Source organism: Salmo salar, chromosome ssa05, assembly GCF_905237065.1.
Source record: "Salmo salar chromosome ssa05, Ssal_v3.1, whole genome shotgun sequence".
Taxonomy (NCBI): Eukaryota; Metazoa; Chordata; class Actinopteri; order Salmoniformes; family Salmonidae; genus Salmo; species Salmo salar.
Genome location: NC_059446.1, coordinates 77583233 through 77608069, shown reverse-complemented (window position 1 = coordinate 77608069; position 24837 = coordinate 77583233). Strand labels below are relative to the sequence as shown.

General features: G+C 43.3%; 3 protein-coding genes and 1 long non-coding RNA gene across 6 annotated transcripts; 3 read left to right on the top strand and 1 right to left on the bottom strand.

Moving 5' to 3' along the window:
- The first annotated feature begins 669 nt into the window (after positions 1-669).
- nmt2 (N-myristoyltransferase 2) lies at positions 670-11408 on the top strand. Of its 2 annotated transcripts, none has more exons than XM_014152966.2 (12): positions 670-883; positions 1715-1832; positions 2203-2344; positions 6143-6261; positions 6364-6455; positions 6714-6830; positions 6959-7129; positions 7247-7355; positions 7523-7693; positions 8551-8718; positions 8819-8956; positions 9096-11408. In XM_014152966.2, exons 1-12 carry the CDS (start codon positions 759-761, stop codon positions 9114-9116), a joined length of 1491 nt encoding a protein of 496 aa, XP_014008441.1. In that variant the 5' UTR covers positions 670-758; the 3' UTR covers positions 9117-11408. The 2 variants fall into 2 exon arrangements, with proteins under 2 accessions (XP_014008441.1, XP_014008449.1); XM_014152974.2 differs by lacking the exon at positions 670-883 and adding an exon at positions 890-1594.
- On the bottom strand, positions 11236-13079 carry rpp38 (ribonuclease P/MRP 38 subunit). Its single transcript, NM_001141879.1, is given in 2 exon segments — positions 11236-12441; positions 13016-13079. A coding segment is annotated over 1 exon segment (876 nt). The 5' UTR covers positions 12436-12441; positions 13016-13079; the 3' UTR covers positions 11236-11559.
- Positions 13080-13777: 698 nt separating this feature from the next.
- Positions 13778-21341, top strand: acbd7 (acyl-CoA binding domain containing 7). The gene is made up of 4 exons (NM_001141117.2): positions 13778-13871; positions 16445-16562; positions 16886-16948; positions 21041-21341. The coding sequence occupies exons 1-4, from the start codon at positions 13860-13862 to the stop codon at positions 21106-21108; spliced, it is 261 nt and encodes an 86-aa protein (NP_001134589.1). The 5' UTR covers positions 13778-13859; the 3' UTR covers positions 21109-21341.
- A 461-nt stretch (positions 21342-21802) lies between these two features.
- Positions 21803-24815, top strand: LOC106606003 (uncharacterized). Of its 2 annotated transcripts, XR_001328979.2 has the most exons (3): positions 21803-22676; positions 22779-23765; positions 23907-24815. It is a non-coding gene; the product is annotated as an uncharacterized lncRNA (long non-coding RNA). The 2 variants fall into 2 exon arrangements; XR_001328975.2 differs by having other exon boundaries at positions 21803-23765.
- Positions 24816-24837: the final 22 nt, after the last annotated feature.

Sequence of the window (24837 nt, the reverse complement as noted above, 5' to 3'; positions counted from 1 at the left end):
ATCTGGGTTTTGCAGATGCCAGGAGAAGAACGCTACCTGCCCGAATGCTTTGTCAACTGAAAAGTTTGGTGGAGAAGGAATAAGGGTATGGGGCGGTTTTTCATGGTTCGGGCTAGGCCCCTTAGTTCCAGAGAAGGGAAGTCTTAACGCTTCAGCATACAATCACATTCTAGACGATTCTGTGCTTCAAACTTTGTGGCAACCGTTTGAGGAAGGCCCTTTCCTGTTTCAGCATGACATTGCCCCTGTGCACAAAGTGAGGTCCGTACAGAAATGTTTTGAGATTGGTGTGGAAGAAGTTGACTGGCCTGCACAGGGCACCTGACCTCAACCCCATCGAACACCTTTGGGATGAATTGGAACACCGACTGCGAGCCAGCCCTAACCTCACTAATGCCTTTGTGGCTGAATGGAAACAAGTCCCTGCAGCAATGTTCCAACATCTAGTGGAAAGCCTAACCAGGAGAGTAGAGACTGTTATAGCAACAAAGGGGGACCAACTCCATATTAATGCCCATGCTTTTGGAATAAGATGTTCGACAAGCAAGTGTCCACATACTTTTGGTCATGTAGTGTATCACTGACCTCTCCTTGTTTCGATGTGATGTGATTTGGGAACTTAGCCTACTGCTCTGCAAACGTGCTGCGAGGAGATTGGCCACTAGATGGCGCTATTTCCGATTTAACCTCTTTGTTTTTTCCCCATCCCTCCCTGTCTCCTGTTCATTCAGCATATTTAAAAAAAAATATATATATATATGTTTTCATCCATGATGGCGGAAGATAGCGAGTCCGCAGCCAGTCAGCAGAGCCTGGAGCTGGACGACCAGGACACCTGCGGAATAGATGGCGATAACGAGGAGGAGAATGAACACATGCAAGGGTGAGGCTCGGCTTCACCAACCAGACACAAAACGCAGCAGTCCGGGGCAGCACGCGTCCACGCTCCGGTGGCTCAGTCCTGTGTAGGGGGTGGATGAGTTTCTTTGGATAATGAGCTCGCGCATACATCTAACGTTAGTGTTTTTACGACCAAGGACCATATATGCCCTGTTCGTCAATTCTATCACATAATGTTTTTATGTGATGGTGGCCCTCTGTCGTCTGAGTAGCAAGTGTATTATAATCCTGCTGGCTAGTGGATGTCATGGCAATGTAGCCATATAAATGAAAGCTAGCTTAGTAGCTTTTCATTTGAATGAATGAGACTCAGCGTGCTAGGCGTTGTGTAGTTATTGCAAGCTAACTGGCCAGCTAGCTAAATTGCCAGTTAAGCATGTGAGTAGCCTGTAGGATTGACTTGTTTGCATTTAAAGCAATTGTCAATGGAATGGCATAAACTAAATGGATATTTATCTAACTAAATGGCTTATTTTGTTTTATACTGCTGGCGCATTTGCTAGCTAACAGCAGCGCATATCCTTGGCTGTCCTTCTCTGACGTTACAGCAGCAGGCTAGACGTAAAACAGTATGTAAACTAACGTTGTTAGGCAGAGTGATTGCTACTCAGCTCCGGTTACACCCACTGAGGTATACCAACTATAGCCTACAGCGGTACTCGTGGATTTATACATGTCCGGCAACTCAAATGGGGTATGCATAATCTGGCCCCATTTTAGCCTGACTTTAATTATTCAGCATGACAATAGTACCAGCTAACCTTTACTCCAGAGCAGATATGTAGCCAGCTAGCTATCAAATCTGTGTGTGTAGGAGTCCGGGGGGAGACTTGGGGGCTAAGAAGAAGAAGAAGAAACAGAAGAGAAAGAAAGAGAAGCCAAGCTCTGGAGGGGCCAAGTCAGACTCTGCCTCAGACTCACAGGAGATAAAGGTGAATAACCGCTCTCTCTCTCCCCCTCTTGCTCTGGCCCAATCCCAAATCAAGCCCTATGCACTTGTGGAGATCTGACTGGATTTGACAGGTTTAAGCAATATGGTAATAGCTCCACCTTGTCCTGAGAGAGGCTAAGTGGAAGTTACGCCATATTTCATATACCAATCAAATCCTCTCAGATCTCCACAAGTGCATAGGTTGTAAGGGGTCCATTTGGGATTTTCTGTCTCTCTGTCTCTCTGTCTCTCTCTGTCTGTCTCTCTGTGTGTGTGTGTGTGTGTGTGTGTGTGTGTGTGTGTGTGTGTGTGTGTGTGTGTGTGTGTGTGTGTGTGTGTGTGTGTGTTCTAACCTTCTCACCTGTGTGTAGAACCCAGGGCTGCCCATGCAGAAGCTGCAGGACATCCAGAGAGCCATGGAGTTGCTGTCCTGCCAGGGACCAGCTAAGAGCATCGACGAGGCCACCAAACACAAGTACCAGTTCTGGGACACACAGCCAGTACCTAAACTCAGTGAGTAGGGACACACAGCCAGTACCTACACTCAGTGAGTAGGGACACACAGCCAGTACCTAAACTCAGTGAGTAGGGACACACAGCCAGTACCTAAACTCAGTGAGTAGGGACACACAGCCAGTACCTAAACTCAGTGAGTAGGGACACACAGCCAGTACCTAAACTCAGTGAGTAGGGACACACAGCCAGTACCTAAACTCAGTGAGTAGGGACACACAGCCAGTACCTAAACTCAGTGAGTAGGGACACACAGCCAGTACCTAAACTCAGTGAGTAGGGACACACAGCCAGTACCTAAACTCAGTGAGTAGGGACACACAGCCAGTACCTAAACTCAGTGAGTAGGGACACACAGCCAGTACCTAAACTCAGTGAGTAGGGACACACAGCCAGTACCTAAACTCAGTGAGTAGGGACACACAGCCAGTACCTAAACTCAGTGTGTAGGGACACACAGCCAGTACCTAAACTCAGTGAGTAGGGACACACAGCCAGTACCTAAACTCAGTGAGTAGGGACACACAGCCAGTACCTAAACTCAGTGAGTAGGGACACACAGCCAGTACCTAAACTCAGTGAGTAGGGACACACAGCCAGTACCTAAACTCAATGAGTAGGGACACACAGCCAGTACCTAAACTCAGTGAGTAGGGACACACAGCCAGTACCTAAACTCAGTGAGTAGGGACACACAGCCAGTACCTAAACTCAGTGAGTAGGGACACACAGCCAGTACCTAAACTCAGTGAGTAGGGACACACAGCCAGTACCTAAACTCAGTGAGTAGGGACACACAGCCAGTACCTAAACTCAGTGAGTAGGGACACACAGCCAGTACCTAAACTCAGTGTGTAGGGACACACAGCCAGTACCTAAACTCAGTGAGTAGGGACACACAGCCAGTACCTAAACTCAGTGAGTAGGGACACACAGCCAGTACCTAAACTCAGTGAGTAGGGACACACAGCCAGTACCTAAACTCAGTGAGTAGGGACACACAGCCAGTACCTAAACTCAGTGAGTAGGGACACACAGCCAGTACCTAAACTCAGTGTGTAGGGACACACAGCCAGTACCTAAACTCAGTGAGTAGGGACACACAGCCAGTACCTAAACTCAGTGAGTAGGGACACACAGCCAGTACCTAAACTCAGTGTGTAGGGACACACAGCCAGTACCTAAACTCAGTGTGTAGGGACACACAGCCAGTACCTAAACTCAGTGAGTAGGGACACACAGCCAGTACCTAAACTCAGTGTGTAGGGACACACAGCCAGTACCTAAACTCAGTGTGTAGGGACACACAGCCAGTACCTAAACTCAGTGAGTAGGGACACACAGCCAGTACCTAAACTCAGTGAGTAGGGACACACAGCCAGTACCTAAACTCAGTGAGTAGGGGGACACACACACACACACACACAGTGAGTGAGACATACACACTCGATCACACACTTTTACCAAACTACACATACAGTACCTATAGAAAGTCTACACCCCCTTGGATTTATTCACATTTTGTTACAAATTGGGATTAAAATTGATGCATTAGTGATTTTCTTGTCTATGATCTACGCTAAATACTCAGTGGAAGAATGTTTTAAAATATAGATATATTCATATACATTTTAGTAATTTAACAGATGCTTTTATCCAGAGTGACTTACAGTTTGTAATTTTTTTTTATTTGACCTTTATTTAACTAGGCAAGTCAGTTAAGAATAAATTCTTATTTTCAATGACGGCCTAGGAACAGCGGGTTAACTGCGTTGTTCAGGGGCAGAACGACAGATTTGTACCTTGTCAGCTCAGGGATTTGAATATATAATCTTTCGGTTACTAGTCCAACGCTCGAACCACTAGGCTACCTGCCGCCCATTTTAAGATAGTTGGGTGGGACAACCACATATCACTGTCATAGCTACTTTCAGGAAAAATATACTTACTATCAGCTTAGTCAGAGCTAGTAAGGAGGCATTTATTTTTGGACTGGGCTGAGGGGGAGCTGCCCTCCCGTGGGGTGGGAGGGACAAGAGACCAGACGTGGCAGAACGGAGTGCTCGGATTGGGGTACAGGATTTGAGCCTAGCCTAACGGCAAGGAGAGGTAGTTCCTTTTGCTGCTCCGTAGACAAGTACCATGGTCTTGTAGTGGATGCGAGTTTCGACTGGAAGCCAGTGGAGTGTGCGGGGTGACATGGGAGAACTTGGGAATGTTGAACACCAGGCGGGCTGCAAAAATTAAATACTAATATACTTTGATTAGATTAGTATTCAGTCCCCTGAGTCAATACATGTTAGAAACACCTTTGGCAGCCATTTACAGCTGTGAGTCTTCTTGGGTAAGTCTCATAAGAGCTTTGCACACCTGTATTGCGCAATATTTGCCAATTTTATTTTCAACATTCTTCAAGTTCTGTCAAGGTGTTGGGGGTCATGGCTAGACAGCAATTTTCAAGTCTTGACATAGTTTTGACCTAAATCTGCTTGAAAATCTATCTTGGCCACTCAGGAACATTCACTGCCTTGGTAATTAATGCCAGTGTAGATTTGGCTCTGTGTTGTAGGTTATTGTCCTGCTAAAAGATGAATTCCTTTCCCAGTGTCTGGTGTAAAGCAGATTGAAGCAGGTTTTCCTCTAGGATTTTGCCTGGGCTTAGCTCCCTCCTGAGTTTTTCAGGATGAAAAGAAACAGAAGTCTTTGCCCATGTAAAGTATACCCATAACATGCCGCAGACACCACCACCAAAATAAGGAGGCAGTTACTCAGTGTTGTGTTGAATTTGCCCCAAACATTAGACTTTGCATTTAGGCCAAAACATGTGTTCCTTTGCTGTGTTTTTTAGCAGTATTACTTTAGTGCCTTGTTGCATACATATGCATGTTTTGGAATATTTGTATTTTGTATATTTGTATTCTTCTTTTCACTCTGTCATTTAGGTCATTATTGTGGAGTCACTACAATGTTGTTGATCCATCCTCAGTTTTCTCCCATCACAGCCATTGAACTCTATAGCTGTTTTAAAATCACCAATGGCCTCATTGTGACATCCCTAAGCAGTTTCCTTCCTGTCCTGCAGCTCAGTTAAGGACTGCTGCATCTTTGATGTGTCTGGGTGGTTTAATACATCATCCACAGCATAATTATTAACTTGACCATGCTTAAAGATATATTCAATGTCTGTTGTTACCCATCAATTTGTTATTGTTACCCATCTATCAATCACTGCCCATCTTTATGAGGCTTTCAAAAAGTTTGCTGGTCTTTGTAGTTGAATCTGTGCTTGAAATTCAATACTTCACTGAGGGACCTTACAGGTGTTTTATGTATGGGGGACAGAGGAAGGAGTAGTCATTCAAAAATCATGTCAACCCCTATTATTTCACACAGTGAGTCCATATAACGTATGTGATTTGTTAAGCCACATTTTACTTCTGAACTAATTTAGGCTTGCCTAAACAAGGGGGCTGAAAAGACTAAGTATAAAATGTTTATTCATTTGTAAAAATGTGTAGAATTTTGAGTATTTTGTATAGATCAATGATAAAAAACAGACAAATCTATTTCAAGATCACTTTGTAACGCAAAAAAAGTTCAAGGGGGTGTAAACTTTCTATAGGCCCTGTAAATATGTACAGATATAGTACTCCCACAATCAGAGAAAAGTCAAGCACATTGTTATAGTAAGAAAACACAATGGCTGTGTTTTCTCAAGTCCCCTGGTTGTGATTGGCTGGCTGGTTGGTTGTGATTGGCTGGCTGGTTGGTTGTGATTGGCTGGTTGTGTTTTGGCAGATGAGGTTGTAACCAGCCATGGGCCCATCGAGGCTGACAAGGACAACATCAGACAGGAGCCCTACTCTCTACCACAGGGCTTTATGTGGGACACTCTGGACCTCAGCAACGCTGACGTGGTGAGTGTGTATGTTTCTTTGTGTTAAAAAGTTTATATTCATTGCCACCAGACATCAAAGTCGTGCAGTCAGAAGACTTTACTAAGACTCTTTCTCTCTCAGCTGAAGGAGTTGTACACCTTGTTGAATGAGAACTATGTGGAGGATGATGACAACATGTTTAGATTTGATTACTCACCCAGCTTTCTCAAATGGTAAGTCAAATCCATACTCTACTTAGATTGTTAAACTGTTTGTGTGTTTGGCCTCTGTCTAAACTACTCTGCTTCCTTATGTGTCTCTCCTCCTCTCTCACCCTCTCTTTCCTTCTCCTTTTTCTCTCCTTCTCCTTCTCTTTTTCTCTCTCCCTCTCTTCTTTCTCTCTCCCCCTCTCTCTCCTTATCTTCTCTTTCTCTCTCTGCTCTTCTTTCTCTCTCCTACTCTTCTCTTCTTTCTTTCTCTCTCTCTTTCAGGGCGTTGCGTCCTCCAGGCTGGTTGCCCCAGTGGCATTGTGGGGTGAGGGTTTCCTCCAATAAGAAACTGGTTGGTTTCATCAGTGCCATTCCTGCTGATATCCACATCTACGACACGTGAGTCACACACACACGCCCTAACCACACACGCTCTAATCACACAGCGGACACACATCAACAACGTCGTGGACAGGTGCATGTCAGTGCTGAACTTGATGCACACGTTTTCCTCCCTCCCTCTCCAGCTTAAAGAAAATGGTTGAGATCAACTTCCTGTGTGTTCATAAGAAATTACGTTCAAAGCGTGTGGCTCCAGTTCTGATCAGGGAGATCACACGAAGGGTTAACTTGGAGGGTATATTCCAGGCCGCCTACACGGCAGGAGTGGTACTACCCAAACCTGTGTCTACCTGCAGGTACAGAGACACAATTCATGAATTTGTCCTAACAAAATAAGAATACATAGAATGCATAACTTAAGTTGCCTAACTGTAACTAGAGTATGCAACAGGAGTGTTGTGTTTTGTGAACAGGTACTGGCATCGTTCTCTGAACCCCAGGAAGCTGGTGGAGGTGAAATTCTCTCACCTGAGCAGAAACATGACGCTGCAGAGAACCATGAAACTGTACAGACTACCAGACGTAAGAACACACACAATGTTACACTTCCACCATCTATCACATCTCTCCTTCACTGAGCAAGACACTTCCCCCAGCTGACGGGGCTAATAAACTTTGCTTTATGGTTACAGGCCTGTGTGTGATGTTGGGTGTATGTGTATAACTCCCCTTTCTCTCCGGCTCTGTAGAGCACTAAGACCCCTGGCTTGCGAGTGATGGAGAGGCGTGACGTGCGTCAGGTGACGGAGCTGCTGCAGAAACACATGAGACGATTCCAGCTGGCGCCTTCTATGGGCGAGGAGGAGGTGGCACACTGGTTCCTCCCTCAGGACAACATCATAGACACATTTGTTGTGGAGGTAGGGGTCTGTCTTTTTGTCTGTTCAATTAGATAATTACATGGATATACTGAACAAAAATATAAACTCAACATGTAAAGTTTGTCCCATTTTTCATGAGCTGAAATTAAAGATCACAGAAATCTTCCATACTCACAAAAAGCTTATTTCTCTCATATTGTGCCCAACTTGTCTACATCCCTGTTAGAGAGCATTTCTCCTTTGCCAAGATAATCCATCCACCTAACAGGTGTAGCATATCAAGAAGCTGATTAAACGGCATGATCAATACACTGGTGCACCTTGTGCTGGGGACAATATAAGGCCACTCTAAAAGGTGCAGTTTTGTCACACAGCACAAGGCCACAGATGTCTCAAGTTTTGAGGGAGTGTGCAATTGGCATGCTGACTGCAGGAATGTCCACCAGAGCTGTTGCCAGATAATTTAATGTTAATTTCTCTACCATAAGCCACCTCCGTCGTTTTTGAGAATTCGGCCTCACAACCGCAGACCACGTGTAACCACGCCAGCCCAGGACCTCCACATCCGGCTTCTTCACCTCAGGGATCGTCTGAGACCAGACACACGGACAGTTGATGAAACTGAGGAATATTTCTGTCTGTAATAAAGCCCTTTTATGGGGAAAAACTCTGATTGGCTGGCCCTGGCTTCCCAGTGGGTGGGCCTATGGCTGCGCCCCCTGCCCAATCATGTGAAATCCATAGATTAGGGCCTAAGGAAGTTATTTCAATTGACTGATTTCCTTATATGCACTAACTCAGTAAAATTGTTGCATGTTGCATTTCTATTTTTGTTCAATATAATTAGATACTGACATCTGAGTACTTTTAATTTGCTATTCTGTGTTTACCCTCAGGGTGCCGGTGGTGTGTTGACAGACTTCACTAGTTTCTACACCCTGCCCTCCACAGTGATGCACCATCCACAGCACAGAAGTCTAAAGGCTGCTTACTCCTTCTACAGCGTTCACACACACACTCCACTACTGGACCTGATGAATGACACTCTCATACTGGCCAAACTGGTACTGCACACACACACACACTCTTTCCAACATAAATACAAAGGTTCAACACAACTACTATCATGTCCATCTAAATGGTGTGTGTTTGTGTGTCCCACAGAAAGGCTTTGATGTGTTTAATGCTCTGGACCTGATGGAGAACAAGGTGTTTCTGGAGAAGCTCAAATTTGGCATCGGAGACGGCAACTTGCAGTATTACCTCTTTAACTGGAAATGTCCCCCCATGGACCCCGACATGGTGAGGCGTGTGTGTGTGTGTGTGTGTCAACAAGGTGGGGTGTATTCCTGGGTGTGCTGTGAAAATAGTGAAAGGATTTCATAATGGGAAATCAGTCAATAATTCAAATTATGTTTCTATCTCTGTCGCTCTGTTTCAGGTTGGCCTTGTTCTTCAATAACTAGTCTGTCTGTGACTGCTACACACTCAGAGGTCAAAGGTCTTCTTTGACCCCTAACATCACTCTACCTGGACACACAGGTAGTCCCAAACTAGAAGAAGACAATGACAACAATCAACCAATCAAAGTGATCGGGAGGTGTGCATCACTTTGAGCATCTCTCCTGGATCATTTTTATCATGGAGAACATTCTCTCTGCTCACCCGGAACTCATAACTCTTTTTAACCATCAACATCCTGAATGTGAAGTCATGCTCTGCCTGAGACAGACTCTTGTACAGTACACACACACTACATGAAGAGAAGGAAGACTTGCATCCAAAGTGTTTTTCTTGTTTAATTCAAAAAGGTGCATTGGTAACTGTGTTTGTTGGACAGTGCAGAAATGTAGTAACCTGTACATTTAATGCCAGAACATATTTATTCCTGTAGTGTGGGAGAGGAAAGATTCAACTAGCGTAGATGTTATTGACTTTGGTGTTCCTATGAACGGTTAGGAGGGGAGGGGATTCTAGGGATTTTTGAGGAAGAATGTATTTGAAGCACAAATCATAAGTTCTTAACTGAGTGAAAGGCTCCTTAACAACCCCAGGTGCATTTTATATATTGATTATTTCTGTTTTGTGTGTTTAGGTTTTTCAATATCTGAGTGTTTGAGAAACATAAAATGCAGGATGGGAATTTTATTATTTTACAACTGTTATAGTTTTAATTTTTTTGGTGTGTTTGTGCAGCTAAAAGCATATATTATTTTAAAAAGGTCCCAATTTCTTTCCCGGGCACAATTCTGATATTTAGGATTGTGCTTATATGTTGTGTGTTCTGTCACCATTCCTCCCATGTCTGTCAGTATTTGTTAAAGCCCCTTAAAAATCAAACTGACATCTTCACCTATAAATAAAGGTATTGGGTTGGAGTATCAGGTAGCTCCTTGTGTATGATCCAGAACATGAAGGAACCTGTGATGAGAGAAAACAGCTGTTCTGTTTGCTGATGTCATGGTTACTACAGTTAGATATACAAGTGTCCCTGTCAATGAGAAACTGAGTTAGTTGATTGTGTACATGGGGGAAAATGCTTTTTTGTTTACATGGGGAAAATACAATGTACAAAACATTAGGAACACCTTCCTGATATTGAGTTGCAGCCCCTTTCGCCCTCAGAACAGCCTCAATTCATCAGCACATGGACTCTACAAGGTGTCGAAAGCATTCCACAGGGATGCTGGCCCATGTTGACTCCAATGCTTCCCACAGTTGTCAAGTTGGCTGGATGTCATTTGGGTAGGGGACCATTCTTGATACACAGGGGAAACTGTTGAGAGTGAAAAACCCAGCAGCGTTGCAGTTCTTGACACTTAAACCGGTGCCCCTGGCACCTACTACCATACCCTGTTCAAAGTTACTGAAATCTTTTGTCTTGCCCATTCACCCTCTGAATGGCACACATACGCAATCCATGTCTCAAGGCTTTAAACTGTCTTTAATCTGTCTCCTCACCATCTACACTGATTGAAGCCGATTTACAAGTTACATCAATAAGGGATCATAGCTTTCACCAAGTCAGTTTGTCATGGAAAGAGCAGGTTACTTGCTTTAAGCGTTTCTGAGGTGTGGCTCTGTATCTGGGGCCGTGCCCAAACCAAGGTAATGGTCAGGCTCCTCTGCTCAGACGTTGCTGATACATGCTAGATCTTACAATGCCTGGATAGGTATTTTGCGTATCAGCTAACCATGTTATAGCAATCGGGTGCCCGACGGCACAGCCGATGATGTGGCATGCAACCATTGGTTGATGCATTTAACGTCTGAGCAAGGGAAGACGACCTATGTCAATGGCACAGAACACTGGGCATTCAAATAAAGATGGCTGAAATAGAACTGATCCCCAAAACTGTGAATCTGAATCAGCCATGTGTTTACTAGTCCCAGGGGCACCCTGAGTGTTGGGTGTTGTGGACGTATACTTCAACTTGTTTGAATTTGAGCATGAGACAGTTTTTGATACAATGCAGATACCCCTAGTGAGAGCACCCAAAGTCCTTGCCTTATTTAAGATGTTTTTTTTAAAATATATATAATATCAAAATGTGTAGTTTTGAAATGACACACACCTTTCTCTAACTGAAAAACAGTATTTTTATTGAATTCCTTGGCAGGCTGTAAAAGAAATTAGGAATTAGAACCAGCAGCGTTTAGACATGACCTCTCATCCAAAATCTGAATATGTTTCAAATACTCACGCAAGCTATACCAGCATGATGGAATAAACTCATCTAGACTTTAAAAGATACATCTGAGTGTGCTGTCTAATTTATTTAATTTAAGTCCATGGGATTTTGGGAGTGTTTCCTCCAGATTGGCAGCAGAGACCTCCACCTCCAATCAGCATCCAGGGCTGCCTACACTACCGTTTCATGTCATCTTTTGTACATAAATTGCTTCTACTTGCTCTTAGTCTTTGGTTTCCGTATTTTAGAGGGGTTCGGGATAATCTTTTTCACTTTAAGAGGCTGAAGTACGCAGGATGGACATTCTGTAATGTCTGAAGAAATGTCTTCAATTTTCCGTTTTTGACCTCTTGTCTCCTCTCCCTTTTCCACCTCCATTTGCCCCTCAGCTGTTCCCTCTTCCTCTCCTACCTGCCCCTCAACTGTTGCACCTTTTTCACTGGGAGGGCTTGGTATCCAGGCAACCTGCAGAGCAGGCACTCTGGGTACAATGGCTTCCACAGTGTCGGAGAACATCCCATCCTCGTTCCTGTCCCCTTGTCTGAATCCCAGTGCCAGGACGCACTTCAGCCCCAGCAGTCCCGCCACACTCTCACTGAGACGCGGCACCTGGCATGCCGCCACGCCCCGCGTCCGGCACAGCGCTATCAGGTGGCTCGTCATATGCGGCGGTTTGACCGACTTGCACACGAGCACCAGCCGGAGCAGGTTCCTCTCCAGAGCCTTGGTGACCTCGTTGATGCCGATGGCCAGCTGCCTCCTAGCGGCTACGTCAGTCCAGCCTTGCTCTCTGGGTTTAACAGGACGTTCCGGTGTTACAGTGTCGAGGGGTATCTGTGGGGGCTCAGCTACCGAGTCATGTCCTGTAGGTGGGTTCTTATTTCTCTTTTTCCCCCACTGTCGAAACCCTTTCACCTCTTTCTTTTCCAGGCCAGTTGCTGACAGTTTGCTCTTCAGAGTGTCCAGGATGAAGTGTACATCATCACTCTGCAGCGGGCTCCATTGCAGTCTGTAGGGGGAGTTCAGGGACGTCTTAGCTGGGATCTGCTTCTTCCGCTCCTTTTTCGACACTTTGCCTGGAGTGGCCATCTTTATCTGGAGTGAAGACAGGAGGAATTCACATGAACTGCTGACTCAACTCCCATATGTTATCACATTTACCAGCAGGGTAGCATATACATATATTCAATTGCTCTAGTTCTGTGGGGTAGACTCCTTGAATGTTAATTCACAGTAGTGATTGAGGGATGATGCCGGGGTGGGGCTTAAACCCTGTTAGCACAGTACAACCTTTGCCATAAAAACGAACACAAAAAAACACTAAAAGTATCACTACAGCCTTTGGCTATGAGGGTAGATCATAGGGGTAGATCTGGAATCAGATTACATCGTCAGATAAAGTAAAATAAGGGCTCTGTACTGTGGTCCTCTAACCTGTATGTAAAGGTAGTAAGTTTGCCCTGTAACAATGTTTCCCCCTCAATCACTACTACACATCACTGCTAGCTAGCTAGCTGGCTAACTAGTTATTCAGCGACAGACACATTTCCCAGCATGTCTATAGATATAGCGAGTAGTTTTAACAAGTTAGCAAACAAACTTAAATTAAACATATCGAGCTGACAAACTGCCATAGTTACTTATATAGCCACAGCCGTCTGGTTTTTACCTCAATTATAACAATAAAAAAGCATTTGTAGGTCAGTGCACACAACTAATGTGCTGTGTCCATGGGCGCAGCCATATTGTATGTCTGCGGTTGATGACGTTTCAACATAGCCGCGCCCTTCAAACGCGCATTGAGCTAATCAATTTGGCAACGAGAAAAAGGCCACCAAACAATCTTCTAATATTATATTGACAATTTACCAAGAAAAACCAAAGCCACCTAATAACACTTGCTACAAACCATATGACCCATCAGAACCACTGGATGCTACCAAGCCTTCAGTCTCCTGAATCAGACCCTCAGATGCCTAAACTTCTGAATTAGAAGAACCACAAACTGCTGAAATCAAACTGAGTGGAGTCCAGCTGAGCTCCAGTAGGATGGTAGCCTACCATCTCTCATCCTCCATCAATCACTGTTTCTACGTCCAAATTACAAAATATATTTTTTTTTACCTAACACTGCCTCCAAATGCTAAACATGCCACAAATTCAATCCATGTGAATTGTCCCTATATTAGAATATTCATTGAGCTACACAATCAATTTTATACAGTATGATTTGGTCATGAAACGCGAAAAATCCAATATTGACTTGCATTGATGAGAGTGTCCTTTTTAAATCTTATTTTATTTTAGCGTCCTTTATGCGCCGCGTCTCAGAATGTTTGGTCAGCCAATCAGCTGTCTATCCACCCCACTGCGGTCCCGACTCCCGAGGCGTTGACCGATATTTACTGTAAGCTCCCAGTCTGTTACAGCTGCAGTCAGAGCTATTCACACAGCCGAGAGGACACTTTGGGCTAATACTACCTACAGTAGCCTACGGAGTTTAACTTTGCGAGATGTCTCTTCAGGTAGGCTATGTTTTCCCTGCACACTTGGCGTACACATCTTCTATCTAAGTGATGAGTCGATCTAGATAACGGGGTTAGGCCTACGTTTTTGTAAGAGATGCGATTGGTCGACTGATGTGGTAGCTGGTGGTAGGTAGGCTTGTACATACACATATAGACTACGTTTACCGTTATGTTCTCTATTTACTGAGTCATGCCTGTGTATTGTTTTTGACATTTAGAGCTTGATTTGCTAGCCATCTCGGAATTATGCGCAAGGATGCTGAGGTGTATTGGATACCAGCTGCCGTCATCAACAGAGGCCCTCGAGATCAAATATTGATGTTTCTACAGACTGCAGTGCTGTCACGATTCCAAGGCCAATAATAGCTAGGCTACTGTAACCTATTAGAATGAAACATTGCATGTACTACTTATTATAATTAAGCAATAATGTTGTTGCTGTGCTGCTCCCACTATGTACACAGCACATTTTGCATCGTTAAATCAACACTTAAATAATTAATTTTATCACCATCTCAGAGTACATATGGTCCCACACTACAGAGTGTAAAAAGTACTTTTTTTATAACACTTAAATGTAACACTCAGAAAGTGTAAAAAATGAACACTGCATTAAACTTGTCAGTGTTACTCAAATGTAACACTATGAGATAATGAACTCTGTGTTATTTCTGTTCAACACTAGTGTTGATCAAGAGTTAATTCCTATTAGTGTTAAACAAAAACACTGTTACACTGTTTGGGGTTTAAAGCCTAATTTGCATATTTCACATGGTGACTTTTCTTTTTGAGGGAATGGTAGAGTTACCACCCATGACCATATTTGTTAGTGACGGAGACATTGTTGTTGAATTCTTTCATTTTAAAGGCCTGTGGCTTTCACCAAATAAGTTCCTAGGTAAATGTTTATCATTAAAATTCAACTTGACCAGCCGGCCGCGACCGGGAGGCCCATTGGGCGGCGCACAATTGGCCCAGCGCCGTCCGGGTTAGGGAGGGTTTGGCCGGCAGGGATATTCTTGTCTCATCGCGCACTAGCGACTCCTGTGGCGGGCCGGGCGCAGTGCACGCTGACCAGGTCGCCAGGTGTACAGTGTTTCCTCCGACACATTGGTGCGGCTGGCTTCCGGGTTGGATGGGCATTGTGTCAAGAAGCAGTGCGGCTTGGTTGGGTTGTGTTTCGGAGGACGCATGGCTCTCGACCATTGCCTCTCCCGAGTCCCGTACGGGAGTTGCAGCGATGAGACAAGACTGTAACTACTACCAATTGGATACCACGAAATTGGGGAAAAAAAAGGGGTAAAATAAATAAATTAAATTAAACTTGACAATACATTACACGTATCATAAGGCCTTACTTTAATTGCCTCGTTTTACCCTAACACAGTGATGTTAGGAAACTCCTGGTTTACAGGCCACATTAGGCCTGCAAGTCACATTTTGGTGGCTTGCAAAGTGATGTGTAGTTCTTATTGTAATCCAGACAGAGTTAAGATATCCAACAGTTGGAATTTTTATTCACCCGCAACCTACATTCAGAATGACTGTCAGGGTTAGGAAGCTTGATTAAAAAAGAGACAACCTAAACCATTTGAACAGGAACATTCAATTCTAGGTTGTATCACAACTGGCTGTGATTGAGAGTCCCATAGGGCGGCACACGATTGGACCAGCGTTGTCCTGTTTTGGCTGGGGTAGGCCGTCATTGTAACAATAAGAATTTGTTCTTAACTTGCCTAGTTAAATAAATATAAAATAAATAAATAAATACAGGTGTGCCAAGCTTGTAGCGTCATACCCAAGAAGACGTGAGACTGTAAACGCTGCCAAAGGTGCTTCAACAAAGTACTGAGTAAAGGGTCTGAATACTTATGTAAATGTGATATCTGGTTTGAATTTTTTATAAATGTGCAAAAATGTCTAAAAACCTGTTTTCACTTTGTCATTATGGGCTATTGTGTGTAGATTGATGAGGGGTGAAATTATTTTATCAATTTTAGAATAAGGCTGCAACGTAACAAAATGTGGAAAAAGTGAAGGGGTCTGAATACTTTCCGAATGCACTGCACACCCCTTGTTTATTTTGGTTGTACATTCATTTGATCTTACATTCATTTGATCGTAAGTTGGCCCAAAACCAACCAGAAGAAAGTTGAAACAACCAGATGATCTTACAGTGTCAACTTTCTTCTGGTTGGTTTTGGGCCAACTTAACATTACACTGTAGTGAGATTGAATGAATGTACAACCAAAAAGTGTTTTTGTTTTATTAAAACTGCATGTGGAACAGAAATTCGTTTGGGGGTTTCCTTTCTGATTAGATGAATGTGCCCATTGTCCCATTTAGCCTTGCTGTTTTTTTTTTTATTGCAGATCTGTGTAAAGTAGATTATTCATACAAACAAATTGGCATCCACAGCTCTAAATGGAATAAGGACCCACTGTTTGGCTGCTCGGTAGTGGGCAGTAATAGACTGTAATGCTGTAGATTAGGTTACATTCTGGAGTTTCTTTGCTGTATTGTTTTCCCATCTGACCCTTTCCCTCCATTCTTCCATCTCTCCGTGCAGGCAGAGTTTGAGCGAGTAGCAGATGATGTGAAGAAGGTGAAGTCCAGACCTTCAGACCAGGAGCTGCTGGACATGTATGGTCTGTATAAGCAGGCCATATTTGGAGACATCAACATTGGTACGGAATTTTCTTTGTGCCATTTAAAACATGCTAATTGAAATACATAATTGTACAGAACATACACAAGTGAAAGGACCATTACAATTATATGGAGAGAATAACAATTATTTTAGCAAATTCTGGGTAGATAGGGCGCTCATCTCCCAGATATCAGAAAACTGCTTTCCAAAATGGCCATATCAGATACCCACACTAGTATTGGTAGGCCAATAGAACGTAAAGCCTAACCTTAAATCTGGTCTGGTTCCTCTGAAGTTCTCTTCATTTTTTTACCAGTCACCACTGATGTCCTAAATACTGTCCTCTCTTGTTCTCCACAGACAAACCAGGCATGTTAGACATGAAGGGAAAAGCCAAGTGGGAGGCCTGGGATTCTAGGAAAGGTAAAATAAAAGGATTTTGTCTTCTCTCATAATGGAAAAAAGGAATGGCCTCCACACTAGCCCTCCATCCTCTACCCTTGTTTCAGTCTTTGGAACATTCTAATCCAGTGATGAACATTTAGTGAACAGAATGCTACAGTAAGGGGTAATGATAACACCCATCTAGAGATTGTACTTGGCATTGAAGGCTGCAATCACCATTCACCAACACGTTTAATTGAAAATAATATAGTGTACACTGGTGCGTGTGTGAGTAAGGGAGGGTGTGTGTATGTGTGATGATGTTGCTCTAATTTGAATGTATGTTACCAGACTTACAGTGGCAAGAATCCAAGATGGTAGCCAATCAATCTGTCCGTTTGTATGTGTGATCCTTGAGAGTAGAGTTTTAAGAGTTTTTATGTTTTAATGACCCTGGTCCTGTTTACAGAAGCAAATACTTTTTACGTGAAGGTGGATGCTGTATATAACAACTATTTTTATATCTCAGTCTCTATTTTACGACATTTACTTATACAAAGATTTCGGATTGAGAAGGACTTTATTTTTTATTACACCTTTCTGGAGTTGGAGCTCGCCGTGTCAGGAGCGCCTGTCTGCGCGCAAGGCCTGCTACGCGAGTGTAGGTGCGCATTGAAGACTAGGAGCGGAGAAGCGGTTATCGGATTGGAAAACCTGATGCACCGTGGGCGGTGGGAAAATCTACCTTGTTATACACAACGTCTACTGGTCGCTGCACACCTGTGCTGAAATACCTCTAAAAACCGGCATTATGTATCTGTTACTGCTCTTTACTCAATGCCATCCTGGATTAAATAGTCTGAATGATCAATGGGTGAGTGAATTATCTTCGCCTTATGCCCTTCAATTTGCAAACACTCCGACGAGACCATCATGTCAATACCACTAGGAAATTGGTCTCTCTCTGCAATTACATTTGTACCACTCTCAAACGCAACTGGACCTACACTTGATGGCATACTTCCAAAATCTCAAACTATTGAATTACTTTTTTTCTGTGTCGAAAGACTCAGTTCGTTTTATTGACAATGGTGCTGGCTCCGCCAAATCCTCACGTATTGGGCAACTGAGATATATTGTTGTGCTTTTGTTGATGATCTCTGGTAATGTGCGACCAAACCCTGGGCCGGTAGATACCATGCAATCTTTACCGACTCCCTATGATTTTAAAAACAGCAGGTTTTGGCCTCTTGCATGTTAATGCAAGAAGAATATTTGTAAAAAATAGACATGATTAGAATATGGGCCAAAACGACAAATGCAGACCTAATGGTTTTATCAGAAACTTGGCTAAAGAAATCTGTGTCAAATAACTTGATTTGTATTGATAGGTACACGGTTTTTAGAACGGATCGGATTAGTAAAGGAGGAGGGGTTTCAATTTATGTTAAATCCGAGTTTAACACCACTGAAATTATCTCGATTACCAAAGCCAAACATTTTGATTTGCTTGCGGTTAAAGTGAACATATATAAGGACTCCCACATCACTGTAGTCGGGTGCTACAGAACGCCCTCGGCTTCGGGAGACGCACTTAACTCTCTTTCTGATGTCCTGCACAAACTAAATGACTCTGAATTCATTATTTTAGAAGATTTGAACTGGGACATGCTTACATCTGTATCTGACTCATTTCTTTTAAAGAACTGTGTGACTCTCTGAATCTCGCTCAATTAATTAATGCGCCTACAAGACCGAATCCTAGAGCACCTAACAAATCAACGCTATTGGACATTATTCTAACGAATACCCCTCCCAAATACACATCGACTGGGATATTCTGTAATGATGTCAGTGATCACTGTGCAATTGCTTGTTAGAAATACAAAAATGTCCAAACCCCGTTATATTTTTAAAAGACATTTTAGACAGTTTGATGAACAAGCGTTCTTACCATAATAAGCGTTCTGTACCATAATGTTAACAGTAAATCTGATTCCCGATGTTGACACTGCCTGGGTCTATTTTTATATGAAATTTGTGTTGATTTGTGATAAGCATGCCCCTGTGAAGAAATTAACAATCAGTGGAAGGGACAATCCCTGGTTTTCAGATAACTTGGCAGAATTAATTAGAAATATATATTGGGCTCAAGCTAGACATACAAATGCTCCTGTTGACTGGACCTACTTCAGAGCGCTAAGAAACAAATGCACAGGATGATCAGGAAGTCCCAATCAGATTACTATTTAAATACAGTCACAGAGAACCTAAACAACCCTACCAAGTTCTGGAAGCTAATCAAATCACTGTCAGGTTCTAATGTATCCTCTGGCCTTCCTGACCATTTAATGAATGATAAAGCCCATATTGTAGGGGTTTTTAAGAAGCACTTCATATCTGCTGGTTCAGTTTTTGATAATGGTGGGGCCCAGGCCTCTAATGTAAGCTCTGTTACAGTCAACTATGATATTGGCCCACATGTGAACCATTTAAACTTTGAGCCTGTTTCTTATACTGAGGTCTATAAAGCACTAAAGGCTGTAGACATTAAAAAGTCTGCAGGTCCGGACAACCTGGACCCCTACCTCTTAAAGATAGAAGCTGGTATTATTACTGATCCTGTAGCTCACATTTTCAACTTGAGTCTCTTGACCAATTCCATACCCAGCATTTGGAAATCAGCTTATGTCCTCCCACTGCTAAAGGGTGGAGATCCCTCAGATGCTAATAACTATTGTCCGATTTCTAAACTCCCTATCCTGGCCAAGGTCTATGAATCCCTAGTGATGATACAGTTATATATTCATGTGCTCCTTCTCTGGTTCAGGCTGTTGAAGAGCTCCAGACTGCTTTTCGGTCACTGCAGGCCTCCCTTTATGGCCTCAAACTGGTCTTGAATATACAAAAAACTAAATTCATGACTTTTACCAGAGCTAGAACTCTGCCAGAGAACGTTAGCATTGTCACATCTGGTGGCTTATCCAAGGAAAAAGTGTCATCCAACCAAATACCTACAGTGAGGGAAAAAAGTATTTGATCCCCTGCTGATTTTGTACGTTTGCCCACTGACAAAGAAATAATCAGTCTATAATTTCAATGGTAGGTATATTTGAACAGTGAGAGACAGAATAACAACAAAAAAATCCAGAAAAACGCATGTCAAAAATGTTATAAATTGATTTACATTTTAATGAGGGAAATAAGTATTTGACCCCTCTGCAAAACATGACTTAGTACTTGGTGGCAAAACCCTTGATGGCAATCAGAGGTTAGACGTTTCTTGTAGTTGGCCACCAGGTTTGCACACATCTCAGGAGGGATTTTGTCCCACTCCTCTTTGCAGATCTTCTCCAAGTGATTAAGGTTTGGAGGCTGACGTTTGGCAACTCCTTTAAAGTTCATGTGGATAATCTTGTGACAAAGCTTAAATTGAAATTGGGTTTTTATCTTAGTAATAAGGCTTGCTTCCCGCTAATGGCTAGAAAGAAGCTTGTTCAGGCCACTTTTCTTTCTGTAATTGATTATGGTGACTTGTTGTATATGCATACAACCTCCTCCGTCTTACAGAGACTGGACTCTGTTTATCATGCATCCTTGAGCTTTATTACAAAGCCAAGTCACTCACCCACCATTGCACATTGTACCAAATGGTGGGTTGGACCACACTTTATATGCGCATAAAGATCCATTTGTATGTGTTCATCTACAAAGCCCTTTTGGGTAAACTCCCTCTTTACCTCTGTAGTCTGGTCTCCTTCACCACCAGCAGTTGCCATACCCGGTCTGCTAGGTGGTTGCTACTTAAAGTCCCCAGGACATTCACAGTATTAGGCAATGCTGCCTTCTCTTCTTGTGCACCAGATGCATGGAATAATCTACAATCCATGCTTCATCTAGATATGTTAGTGCCACTGAATGAATTTAAAATATTGATGGGAGACTCTGTTACGGAGGAGTGTAAATGCTTTTTTTTTGTCTGGATCATGTTGTTGTACGTTTTAATTCTGTAATGTATTGATTGTTGCTGACTTCTTGGCCAGGTCTCCCTTGAAAAAGAGACTCTGGGTGTCAATGGGATTTACCTGGTTAAATAAATGTAAATGTTGTATTTGTGTTCTTATTTTATAGGTATGTCCAAGGAGGATGCCATGACAGCTTACATCGCACTTGCTAAGGAGATCATCAGCAAATACTAATATGATGATGAAATTGTATCCAGGGTGTGACTAGAATAGGTTATTATGAGGAGAGCTGTATCTCATTCAGCCACAAGCCATAGGTTATGAGAAGGTACTGCACTAGGAAAATTATTAATGTTTTCTCCTTAGATTGAACTTTCTTGTCTTAAAATGTGGAGTTTATTTGCTATAAACCCCTATGCACTTTTGGGATGTTGAATTTATGATTTAATAAAACATTGTTTTAAATTACGCTCAGTCTATTTTATTTGTAGATATATGATTATAAACGAGGGCAATATTCTATATTTTCTATGTTCCTGTCTTCTTACCTGTAAAGATGACACACACTATTGAGATAAACACTGAGTGATTCATTAACAATGCAAAAGCTCACTAAGCATGAAAACAGAATGAACAGTGTTTCCCATAACATTATTTTATCAAATAAAGAATTAATGAGTTTATAAAGGGTAGCGCTCTCTCACTCACTCAGACATGTAAGGTCCCCACCACCCCCTATAGCTCTGCGGCCCTCCTAATAAATATCTCTGCTATTAAGCCCTGTTGGCCACCACAAGACTTGCAGGGCTAGTTTGCAGCCAAGGTTGAAAATAAGTCATTATTTTTAACCTAGGTTGCAGCTAGGAACTTTTATTTACTTGGTTGCCTGGAAATCATATTTCTGGAACGGACTTGTGCCTCACTTCCTGTTTATGTGTCTTTGTAGCAGAGACGGAATGGAAATTCCATCCCTCCAGTATCTCTGTTGTAGCTAGCTGGTATGCAATGAAATGTCGCTTGCTACTGAAGTTTAGTTGGCTAGTATTAAGCCATAGAAAATATTTGGGCTATGTTATATAAATGGACGTATGTTTTCTACTTTATTATGTATGTAAAAACATAGGTCGACAAGACGGAGCCATGAAGAACAGACAGCATGGTTGTTCAGGAGAGGGTTTTAAAACCGTCACTGTTGATTGGCCAGACAGCAACTGTACCACTGAAGAACGTTAGCAAGTTAGCGAGCTAGCTAAGTGTGCTGAGACTTGCGTTACATCGACGGACTTCCATCGCCTGTTCCAATACGGTTCGTGAGTGTACGGTAAAAACTTGCCATAACAAACACAAGGAATGGGTCAGATATAATGTTTCACCAACTTCCATTGAGAGATCCGGACCGATTGAGACTATGGCTAGTTACCCTGAACATTGACGCCAATACTCCGACTGACGACCTCCGAAAGTTACTAGTATGCTCAGAACATTTTTCCCGGGGACTATTATGAGAGAATGGAACTGTCAAGCAGTAAGATTAAAAGTTATGTCCCATCAGTGGGCATTCTATGCACAACATGTAGGCAAACCATATAAACGGACATATGTTTTCTAATTCTTTATTATTGTGTTAAGAGGGAGCCATGAAGGACAGATATCATGGTTGGTCAGGAGAGGGTATTAACACAGTCACTGTTGATAGGCCAGAAGGCAGCAGTGCCACTGAAGAATGTTGTCCGTCCATTGAGGAGGACCAGTGTGTGAACATTCAGCCCAGAAGCTCAGATGAGTCGAACCACGGAGAACAGGTTATGATGCTGCTGTATGAGATAAGTTTCAGCATGCATATGAAGTCAAACACACTTCATCATGTAGCCAATAACACTGACCTCTGTTTTCATTTGAATTAGGTGAGTGAAGTGTCAGTGGTCCTTCCGTGTGAATACAGAAACATAGACGACAGTTGTTCCCTGAGGATGGAAAGGAATGGGTCTGTGAAGCAGGAGAAGTGTTGCCTCCTATAGCGAGGAAGAGAAGAAGCTGTTGGCTGCCATGGTGTTTGAGAAGGGGGAACTGGGGCTGACTGGCTCTCTGGTGATGGAGGTGACTGAGGATCCACAGGACAGTGATGCATTCACTGCACCCAACAGGGAGGAAAGGGCTCTGCACCTAGAGGAGGAGCAAGGAGATGAGAGACAGACGGATGAAGGGACTGCCCAGCAGAGAGGAGCGGCAGGCTAATGCTGAGTGGGAACCCTCAGTGGAGCAGGAGGTGACTTTAGATTCTGTGTGTGTGTGTGTGTGAGAGAGAGACTGCGTGCGAGAGAGACGGCGCGAGCGAGCCTACACTCCACGCCGACACAAGAAGCTGTGTGTGTGATGGCCAGCCTGAGGAGCCGGTTGGGTTTGACAAACTCTGCATGCGGTTTAACGACCTCGACAGTTATGAGGAGCACGTCCGTTGAGAGCACTCCAAACGTTCACGGCATCTCTGTCCTGTGGACTCCTCATCTCAACGTTAGTCAGTGTGGGGCATCAGTGTGAACAAGTTCAAGCTGTTCCGCTGTTATGTCTGTGGGAAGCGCTGTGTGGATGAAGCTGGCCTCAAGCATCACCAGAGGCTTCACCATCAAGAGCATGTCTACTGTAAGTTCTGCCTCAAGCCATTCAAGGCCAGGGAAGACAAGTGGACCCACGAGAAGGACGACCACCGGGTCAAAAAGTTGCACTATAGGTGCTCCAAATGCCCCTTGGGATTTTACAACATCTTGAAACGGAACCACCATCTCAGAGAGCATGAGTCCAAGAGACATTTGTAACACGTGCTACAAGGAGTTTCCCCAACTTAGCAAGCTTGAGAGGCACGAGCTGAGCCACAGTGACAACAAATCCTTCAGGTTGGTGTTTTATACTGCGTTCTCTGTTAGTTTGATACTGAACACATCTCCCTCTGACATGTCTGTTTTGTTTGTTTGTATTATCAGCTGAAAGTGGACTGCAAAGTGTTAATGTTTTCCATTACATTCTGCTCCTGCTAGGTGTCAGGTGTGCCAGCGTTCCTTTGCCCAGCTCAGCCAGCTGAAGTCTTACCTGCACGTCCACACTGGGGAGAAGCCCTTCAAATGCCAGCGCTGCGTCTAGAGCTTTAACCACAACGTCAGCCTCAAGAACCTCGTCACACGCTATCACCAAGGGGAGAGTGGGGAGGGAGTGGAGGTGGGAGAGCGGAGGAGCAGGCGACAGAGGAATCGACAGTTGAACTATGACCCTGAGGAGGAGGAGCGTCAGAATGAGAGTGATTCTGACTTTGACCTGGAGGAAGAGGAGAAGACAAGGAGTAAAGGGAAAGGTAGTGGAGGAGGGGGGCACTGGTAGAGGCCTCTAGGAGAGATACATGTGGACACTGCTGTTGAAAAGCTGGACACATTACCATCACCACCCCAGAGAGAACCAGACCAGAACAAGGAGCCACCTACCGGTGTCATTAAAAAAAGTCTTATCGGTTTTGTCATGACCATAATGTTTTGGCCTTGAACATTTCTTAGAACTCTTGAAGCTGTTGTTTTTTCACTTCTACAGTTTTGGTTTAAAAATATATATTGTTAAAGAAAATGTTTCACTGTTCTACATCATCAAATATCCAGGAACAATCTGATGGGTTTGTAAAGTGAATATGTTACAAAGAATTTCCTCCCCACAGATGTTATTGGCTGATATATTGCATTTTGAGTTCTCCTGGCTGGAACAGCCCACTAGTTAAGAAGCACAGAGAAACCCATCTTGGATATAACCAGCGAGGAAGCAAGAGGCTTGACTCCGCTCTAAAGTCTGTCAGTGCGAAAGTACAGTGTTAACCAGTGGAAGTGGGGATTTTTTGAGAGAATGTCGAATTTGGTCAACAGTTAAATAAAGGTTACATAAAAATAAATAAAACATAACATTTCTAATTTGGAACAATGTTTAATTTGA